General features: G+C 38.2%; 1 protein-coding gene across 1 annotated transcript in view; it reads left to right on the top strand.

The window, feature by feature from the left end:
• The first annotated feature begins 3,894 nt into the window (after window positions 1–3,894).
• LOC113231987 (tropomodulin-1) overlaps window positions 3,895–10,506 on the top strand; it is a 118,562-nt gene continuing 111,950 nt past the window's right edge. The window contains exon 1 of the mRNA XM_026466601.1: window positions 3,895–4,039. Within this exon, the coding sequence (XP_026322386.1) occupies window positions 3,962–4,039 (78 nt within the window). The 5' untranslated portion in view covers window positions 3,895–3,961. The remainder of the gene's footprint in view (window positions 4,040–10,506) is intronic.

Genomic DNA, 10,506 nt, shown 5'->3' with positions numbered 1-10,506 from the left:
ATTGTTGTACCGCTACAACTATTTGTTTACCGGAAGTTATAGACAGACTCCGTAAAAATAACCGTAAACGCCGTATCATCTTGCACCACGATAATGCCAGTTGTCACACGGCCAGACAGACAAATTAACTTTTTAAGGTGAATAACGTTGACCTTATGAGCCATCTCTTCTGACTTATTTATTTCCAAAAATTAAGAACCAGTTACGCGGTCAACGATTTTCATCACAACAAATTCATTTCTGACCATTTATAGTATTGTTTTCTTATTCATTCCGGAAACTTATAGTGCGCCTCGCGTATAAGGTACCAGACAATTCGATTTAATTGGTAAAGCGAACTATTAAATTCGTATCATGACCTATACATAAAGTAGAATGGTGATTGCGCGGCAAGATGATGAATTTTCTTAAATGGTCCACGTAAAAAGCATGGTTTTGTGAGGTAGGAAACTTCCAAGCAATTCAACGAGCTTTAGATTTTATATTATTATAAAAAAAGGACTGTGATACTCAATATTAACGAACGGTGCGACTGGAAAAGCGGACTTACTAAATCGACTTTTTTTGCTATTAGAACCTAAATAAATCATGACTTTTTAACCCACTAGTCAAATTGTAAATACTTCCTTATGGTGACCTTGGAATAAGACGCGATTTACGTTTACAAAAATTAAGACCCGCAAAAATGGAAACTCTTTATGACTGCGCCCACCGGTGTACGGTAGAAAGATGGATTGATTCTATGTACTCGTTCTATTATGAGATTTAAAATGAACTATTTAAACTCGCCAGCGACCACGTAAAATATTTGTTATTAAATATTTGTTTGTTGTACACAAAATGTTAGTTCTTTCATATGACCGCGCCCCTAGGGGCGCTGTGTAATTTTACTATAAAAGTTGTCAAATATTAGCCAATGATTAGCTGTTTGGTAGGTCAATGTTAGCCATTATAATATGAGAGACAAATTGGTACACTGTAGGAAATGAAACTATTTTTCCGGATTTAAATCGCGTATATTTGTTTTTTCAAACAAACCGACGTTTCTTTTTTTTTTTTTTTTATACCTGACAGGCAAATGACTCCACTCCACCTGATGTTAAGTGGAAAGTGGTATCCAAACGCGAAGGAACCTAGTGCAGCGATGGAATCCTCACTGCACTAGCCGCCTCCACCCTGCCTGCCTACAATATGCCTCTTCACGCCTCGTATGAAGGACCCCATATCATAAGAGGGAGGGAAGACATGTGCCGGAAGGGAGTTCCATTTGTCAACCGTGCGGCAGAGAAAGGAGCCACCGAACCTTTTAGTACGCGATGGAATGCGGCAGGTAGTGAAACGGTGACTACGAAGGCCAGCACGCGTGCTTCTGAGCAGGAACGGGGAAGGGGGGATGAGGTTGAACAGCTCCTCAGAGCACTCACCATGGTACATGCGGTAAAACGCGCTAAGCGATGCAACATCTCTACGCAGTTGCAGAGGTTCGGGCCCTTTACAGGTCCCATGGTCACGGTTGACTGAGGTGGTACAGTCTTCAACCAGTTATGTCTAATATTGATGCAAACCACCCTATTTTTCACTATAGTTACGATAGTTATTAATTAAATACCTTATTTTTAATTTTACAAAGAAACATTCCAATTTACGCTACATTATGTTTTACAAATTATTTTATTGAATGAATTTTTATTAAGTTCAATTTATTATTATATCTGTTTGGGATTTTTCATTAGAAGAAATACTGGATCCCAAACTGGTGGTACGGAGAAACCATCTTCCCTGTTGAAAATAGGATGTTTTTTAATTTCAATGGCCTCTTGCAGCACCATGGGAGATAACGGACTTCTTTTGCAAGGACCTGGGGTTTGTCAAACTTCATTGAATGTGTAGAACTTCATCCATGACATGCTCGCAGACTGCAGACTTGTTTACGCGACGGTGTTTGACATCAGCTATATGTTCTTTGACGCGGGTACGAATACTTCGCTTTGTTTACCCAATATAAGAGAGACCGCACTCACAGTCAAGCTTGTAAACTCCTGCATCCTGTAAGGGGATGTTACATTTCACGTGTCTCAGGAACTGAGAAATCTTCCTCAGGGGCTTGAAATAGGTCTTGATAGATGCACGCCTGAGGATTTTTCCGATCTTGTCTGTAACCTCTCACGTAAGATAAGATGGCAGGTCTTCGCTCGACTGTTGTTCGCCCGTGCGATTTCACACGGGGCCTGCGGCATTGGCGTGAAATCTTCAACTTATTCGCATGTAGGACTTTATATGCTGAAGTTTCCCCGCCAGATGATTACTGTCACAGACACCATGTGCTCTCTGAAACAAAGATTTGCCCACGGTAGCTAACTGGCTAGGATAGGAATTACCATTGAGATACCTATCTGTATGGGTTTTCTTTCGAAATACAGTATGGTCTAAGGTGTTATTAGGATTTCCTTAATTAAAACATCTAAGAAAGCTAAAGTACCACAATTCTCTTGTTCCATAGTAAATTGAATTTTAGTACTAAAATAATTAAGACGGTCCAAGAAAGAAGGTATGCTATCTTAGGTATTATTGTGAAAGTATCATCAACGTGCCGTTTGAAAATCTTCGGCCTAGCTGGGGCCATGGGTAAAACTCGCTCCACGAAGTCTTCCATGAAAATATCGGCAATAACGGGAGATACCGCCCATATACCGTCAATTTGTAGGTAGAATTCATTATTCCACAATAGAAAGAACTCGATATGGTACACTGTATTTACGAAACAAAATTACAGTAACTTTGGGAGCGTGTTTTCGCGGGTTTGAGTCTGAATCATCAATACACTTTCGTGTTTATCTACGCAAAGACAGGAGAGATGGCGTTAATTTGATTAATAAAAAAAGGTATAAGTTTTCGCTAGATGGCCCTGTTGGAGAATAATAAAATTATAGAATTACCATTGACTTACAAAAAGTCAATGGTAAGACCTTTTGTTTTCCATTCTTTCAATTTTTTTGATAGAAAGACATACTTATATACTGGGTATACACTGTACGTCGTTTCACATAGCAATTTATTATTACAATATGTGTACGTACTTGTTTTTTTAATACTTTCGGCTAGTTTTCCGTGGTACCTACATAATACTTAATATTATTTGTATTCTAATGATATACGTTGGTTCCAACGACTTCTGGCTTTGTTTTTACGTACTATATTTTAGTTTTTACGTATTATATTTATTATTCACAAGAAACAACGCCATGGGGGGCCGGTCAGTCCAACTAAATCATAAGTCAAAGCGATGAGTAATAATACTACGAGGAAATAATTATACATATAATACCCTTGCTGAAAATTAATGAAAACAAATAGTAATAGTCAAAACTAAACAAAATTTCCAGGCGATAATATTGAGTTGCAAATTATTTTCTTTATTGATGGACAGTGATGCTTTGAAAATAAACAATCAAGCAAGTAAATGAATCACAATGTTTTCACTGGCGGGGTCGGTCGTTGTCCGTCTTGTGAATGGTGGTGTTTGCCCTGCGCGGGCGCATAGGGACACAGAACAAGCATAAGGAGTTTAACAACTTATCTATCCATGAAATTATTTCTGGTCTTAATTAAATATTTAAACAAGAAAGAAGTGCTAACTATTGTATACGAAAACGAAATATCAATTAATTGAGGCTTTTGTATTAAGCGAATAAAAAATTAGAGATGTTTGGCGAAGTTACCATTCAAGGTAACAGATAACGAACTGTATTAGAAACTGTGACGTGGCCCAGATAATAATAAAATGTTTGTCTCGAGTTGTGGGACAACTGTTTATGCGTAAACTGCGCAGCCACCCCGAATCCCGAAGAGCAGTGGTGATCAGCTCGTTCGACGCTGTCGGCGGCGTTTATAAATAACCCACCAGAGCTCAGTACCGCCGTAACTGCCGCGCGCGTTGCCCGCTGCGCCTGCGATCGCAACCATGGCGGAGACAATCGAGGAGTCGTACGAGACCGCGGTCACCCGCAAGGTGGTCCGCACCAACCTCAAGATAGAGGAGGTGAGGATCGACACACGAAAGTTTTATGTAACCGACGTCCGCACGCACAAATATAGCGCCACTGCGCCGGCGCACGCGGCAGACGCCGACACCGCCACCTGCTCACATAACAGATAACACGTTTGACAGTGAACACGAACGTAAACATTATCCTGACCGGCCTGTGCACGACGCGGAAATGCACCGCGACCCGGTATCACCCGTCACTCACGCTGCACCGGCAGGCCCTTCCTCCTCTGTCGCATCGCCAGTGAAAGATCTTTCGGAACGTAAAACTATTCCTGGAACCCCAAAGCGCGTCTCGTAAAATCGATCTCGAGTGGTTTACTGTTGCTCGCGAAGGTCTGACAGACGTCAATGTGGAGGAAGTGCGCGTGCCATACGCCACTTATTATTTGCTACGATGTAAATAGAACTGAATGAATGTTTCCACCTTGAGTGAACATCGACCTGCACCGTGGTGTGCCGCGAGTGACCTTGCAAGACACAAAACACTGCACACTACACAACACTGCTAAGACGTACTAAAGACACAATGCATCAAACCTGCCATCAACAATATTCAACATACCAATGCACAGTACAGTATGCATGCATCTCTATATTTCAGGGAGGTTAACATCTTCGTGTTATACAAGCTTACTGGAGCGTGACAGCAACAATGGGCCTAGATTTAGCATCAAAACGGCTTGCATTCATAACAGTTTATCGCATTTTATCAGTAATTGTGACCCAACAATACTTGTCGGGAGAACTACGATCGGTTCCAAAGCGCAAAATCCAATGGAAAAACGCGGTGTGGCATATTTTCGTCTTGGCTCCCATCCTAGTTTATCTGCTACATTACGATGTTTATTCACAATACGAATGTGAACATTAATGTGTGCGTCTGTGCCACTTGTGTTTTAGTCTTTACACTTGTTTTGCAAATCACGAGTCCTAGCTTTTAGTTTGCGCTCAACTAGCAACTTGAATAATTTGCCTTTCTTTAAAATTCATTGCTGAATAAACAATTTGAATAATTACTGCCATAAGTCAAAAAACGTAATAGGAAGTGTGCAAATAAATATCTCTCGTCCCACATTAGGGACGACGCGATGGAATAATCCGTGTTGGCATGTTATGTAGATTATCATCGCACGCGCAACAAACCGAGCTTTAGCGAAGAAAACAAAATATTTTCTCATTCGTAACGTTGTATCCGGGTTCTATTTGCTTTCTTCTATCATTACCTAAAACACATATTAGACGCATCTGTCTCTACGTAGATATTAAAAGACGATGATCTGTTACTAATCGGTTTTTTGACCCTAATAAACAAACACAACTGTTGATTATCCACTGCATAAACTTATACTTCAGTCCACATGTCTTTATCATACACAATACGAACACTATAGTCTTCCCAATTTTCATTTGTATATAAATACATATAGAAACATGCGTCTTAACACTCTCGATTTGTATTAATTAGGCTTTGCGATGACGTTTTTGTTCAATGTGTTTTCATAGCCATTTTTCTTTAACAAGTTCTCAGGATTTCGCGATGGTTAAACAAATAGGAGATGAAACTATTTTTTCTGTCAGCCGTGACCATGGGACCTGTAAAGAGCCCAAAACGTTGTTGGTTTGTTTGAATAAAATAGTTTCATTTCCTACATTTTTCTATAAATTTTAAATTTTTAGTATATATTTTTAAAGGCATATGCGCGCAAAATATGATTAGTAGGTATCTTAACCTGGGTAACTTTTTGTTAGTACAATTTGAATACTATTTAGTCTTGCTTGGCAAAAGGCGTTCCACCATGGAGTGGTGTCCACTGTACCTGTACCTGTCCACATTTATAGCTATTTCTAGTTGTCACGGAATTAAAAAAATTAAATCCATAACAATAGTCGTTGTAGGTAATAAGGTCACATCTGCAAAATTACAACTTTTCAGGAAAGATGTTTAAAGATCCTACGAATGAAATTAGTCGAACTTTTTCATACTTTTATTACATGTAATTCGTATTTTTATGACACTCATGTGATTAAAGCATTTTGATGTGTGGCTTTTGTTATACGGTAATATGTATATAGATAGAATACGAACTATTTCGTTCTAGGTACTGGATCACGGTCCAGCCATATGGCCTGGGTGCGGCATAATAAATTTCCTACGTGCGCACTACTTCCAGTTGAAAGGGCTTGAATAATGAATTCTATATTTACTGTCCTGTGTTCATTGCCAACTACGGAGTTATGCCTTTCATAGATACTTTTCATTCGTTGCTATATTTTGTCTTTAAATTATCGCACTATCAGTGACTTGGTGTTTCTTACAAAGGCTTAGTTATCACCAAAATTCAGGACTTCTTTATTTACTAATTAAGAACATCCGAACTGTTGTAAAAAGAACATCAAATGAGTGCCTAATATACTCAGTTAAATCTACTATCTTATATGCCCTGGACAAAGTAGAGAATCACAATTGAGAGCGGCCGCGGCGTAGAGGATAGAGTCAAGTGAAAAATTGTATTGTAATTGTTAATTAATTGTAATTGAGGGGACAAATAAGTCGTGGGCCTGGTAGTAAGCGACACGTCTGTCCATAGCAGTTGCAATGCCGCTCAGCGCTTCAAAACTCAAAGATCTGATATGTTGTGTTATATGTTATAAAATATAGCTTTTAATTACTAACTGTTCGTGATCTAAATGCGTTGCAATAGCTCGTACTTTAGAGTTTTCCGTAAACATTATAGTTTACTATAAAAGCACGCCATAACAACGCACCTACATGTAACTGACGACGTTAATAAACTACAAGGAATTTTCCTGGAAATGCGTTTGGGAAAACAAGTGCGTGTGCGATAGAAATACCGATATTAAAAACCATTACAAGCAGATCTCTGACAAATAAATCATTTCGGCAACGATAGCTGACCACTGCTTTTAGACCTGTCAAATTCCTCTCAATGTTAATTTTAGCCGTGTGTTATTGGCCAAATGGTATTCAGACAAACGGTCAGAGTTCAACCATTGCAGGCCATGTGTATAGGACACAACTTTCAGCATTAATACAGTGGCTTGCATAGCAATCGATTAGTGCAAGGCCAACACAACATCCTGGCTTGAGTAAACTTTGATTTTGTTTACAATTCAATTTACTATTTCTACATTACATATGTTTTCTAGATTTTTACGAATGTGTACGTTGTTATTGCGTGAGTGAATTTCCTTCGCAGTCCATAATTTTTCCTTGTCATGTTTTGGTTCGCGTATAATTGAATGCTAGTGAAATTTTGCTTAGATCTATTTGTCTAAACTAACCTATTCATTCCTGTTAGCATATATATCAATTTCCGGTTCCAATTCAAAATAAAACAGAAAAACTTGCATTTCAAAATAACGATTAGCTATTAATGTATTTTTTTCCAAACAACTGAATAATTGTACCGTGATTTAGGTAAGATATGGTTATTTGTTATGCAAGGCTGCAAAGTTGTTGTTTGACGTAGCGAGAGTTTCAAGGCACTTTGCTGCCAAACGAAACATACAACTTTTCACCTCACTATAGAGAGGAAAATGGTAGATGAAAGAAAAACAGTTGAACTACGTTTTAATAAACAAAATTAGTTATCGTTGTGAATTTAATGTTAACAATAATAAGAATAAAATAACACCAACGGATTTATATTTTACATAAATAATGTAAGAATAACCGCGAAAAAGTTGGGTGCAACATAGTCCATCGTTACGTTCGAATTTCAAAAGCCTTTTCCACGCTAGCGCGGAAAAAACACTTTTGCGCGCAGATTTCTAATGAGAAAGAAAGCCTTTCCGAGCTAGTGAGGGGAAAAATACTTTTTTTACTATCTTAGTGATAAACGCTTTGCCAAAACATGTTTTATATTACTCTCACCGTTTTAACAATTAAGGCAACGTCAGCTGTGGAACATTAGCAAAAGTAATAAATAAATGTCAATGATTGTATAGATTGTGAACATGCCGAAATGAAAGTGACGCTACTGCATCACAGCGGTGAGCAAAGCAAGCGCTCACGTACTGAACGGTTTAAATGGAAGCCATTTTAACATTCTTCGATCTCATTAGTGTTGTCAATGTTTTCTTCGAACTCAGGATGTTTACCGTAATTGCTACATTTTGTTTGCTTTCAGTATAGTCACATTACCACTACTTTACTACTTACTTTTTTTAGTGAAAATGGTTGGAAATTGTTTTTTTTTTTGTAAATAACACCACTAGTTTGTTATTAAATACAAAAATCGAACACAAAGAAAAATTCCTTCGACAGGATACGGTGTCTAAAGCCGAAAACTCAATGCAAAAAACAAACACATACCTATAAGAAATTTTGTCGACTTTGTAACTCGACCTGTAGGGCTGGCACAATAGGGTGCGACTTACACAAGAGCGACATAAAGCGCGATATACTGCTATTCTCGCATACAGATCCCGCGATATATGTCGCTGTCGTGCGAATTGTGCCTTGTTGTGCTGGCCCTACTGTAACTTTTAATAAAGCAATGGGGACAGACTCCCGTTGTCGCAGGTTCGAGTCCTGTCGGGTCACAGGATTTTTTCTGTGTTCGATTTTTGTATTTAATAATAAAATCGGTCATTCTCGGACAAAATTATGTAAAATTTAACTATATTCGAATACTTAAATCCTACCTTTACTTTTTTTATAATAATAAGTAACGGGACGAGCAAATCCTGCGCCTGACGGTAAGCTACACGCCTGTCAATAACAGTTGCAGTGCCACTCGGTGCTTTAAATCGCAAAGATCTGGGGGTCACTGCCACTGCGTCTGTCACCCTGAGACATGTCCCATGTGCCTGTACATCCTTGGGCGAACTGTTTCACAAGGAGCTCTACTGCTTCTCTATTGCCGTGGTTAAATAACAATCTCAAAAAAGTAAATTGCAGGTAAATAAAAAAAGTAAATTTACTTGCTAGTTTCTATATAAAAGCATATTAAATATTAAAGTACTTCTTAACATCTAAGATTTATACATTCAACTCTATGACGCTTACAATAAAACCGTTTAAAGTGTAAATAACTGAGTATCCAAGCGAGCTGTTGACTGTACTTATTACTGCATTTGGAAAAAGTATTTTTTGATAATATCAAATGACAATGCAATGCGTCTATCCATAACATTTAAATCGAAAAGATCTATATAAAGATAAATTGACAAGTCCCTGTGCCTGTAATTTCACCAGCACCCTTGCCCTTCAAAACCGGAACGCAATAATGCCCACATTACTGCATGGCAGCAGAAATAGATAAGGTGGCAGTACCTGGACGAACTCTATCACAAGGAGCTGCTTCTTTCTTGCTTTGAGCTTCTGCTTTCGTGACGACATTGCATATTCTCTTCCTTGTTGCACTCAAGAATCACCAATCATCTACACTATGTCATCTGTAACTTTGTTTGATATTTGGCCGAAGTCCAGTTCCTTGTGACATCGTGTATAATTTAAAGTTAGAGCCATTAAGCTGTGTTTACTAATTCCTATAGTTTTCGATTTATTTGTAACAGGTGTTGTCGTTAGTTTTTTCCTGATATGATGAATTTGCTGTCTTTAATTACGTACACCTCGTGGAACAATGGCGTAAGTCGAATTACCTATATAGTTGGCGAAATATTATTTGCACCAATTCGTCTTATCGCTTCATATTTAGAGTACAATAGGACAAAAGAGTGAACCGTCTCGGTGACGCCCGAGCCATCTGTGTTGCAAACTTAAAATGTTTATGCGTCAACTTGTTTAATTAGTAAGAAGAGAGTCGACAGTCGGTATTTTACGTAGTACCTACTGTTGAAAAAGACGACCTGTTGAGTAAAGAAATAATTGAAAACTTAGAATTCAGAAAAAGCATTTAGCTCAACCATTTCTGGCACAATTAATTTGAAATTTATCATGGCTTTTCGGGAAAGCAATTTCCCTCGAAACAGGTACCGTTATCTATTTCTGCCGCCAAGCAATAATATCAGCATTACCGTATTCCGGTTTTGAAGGGTCAGGGTGCTGGTGAAATTACAAGCACATGGGACTTGTCAACTTAATTATGTCTCAGGGTGACAGGCGTAGTGGCAGCGTACCTCACATTTTTGTGATTTACAGCTTGAAGGGGCACTGCAAGTTTTATGGACAGGCGTGTACCTTAGCATCAAACGCACGACTTGTTCGTCCCGCCACTTGATATTATAAAAAAAAGGTTCACAACCCTCGGAAAAAAAACCTGCAAAAAACATTACGCAACGTATTACAAATTCTTCATTGAACAAAAACACAACTGGTAACTCTAACTTTGTCTTCTTATAATAAATATTATTATGAAATAAAACCTTAATAAAAGATCTCGAATGTCAAAAAAGAAAAAGGTGTAAGTGAAATCTCCCGTAAAGATTTAGTGAAATGATCGTAGAAAAAAGGCGTATCTTTAAATACGATG

This window comes from Hyposmocoma kahamanoa, unplaced genomic scaffold, assembly GCF_003589595.1.
Source record: "Hyposmocoma kahamanoa isolate Upper Pololo Valley unplaced genomic scaffold, ASM358959v1 66, whole genome shotgun sequence".
In the NCBI taxonomy this organism is placed as follows: domain Eukaryota; kingdom Metazoa; phylum Arthropoda; class Insecta; order Lepidoptera; family Cosmopterigidae; genus Hyposmocoma; species Hyposmocoma kahamanoa.
This window is presented reverse-complemented; position numbering and strand designations above follow the sequence as displayed.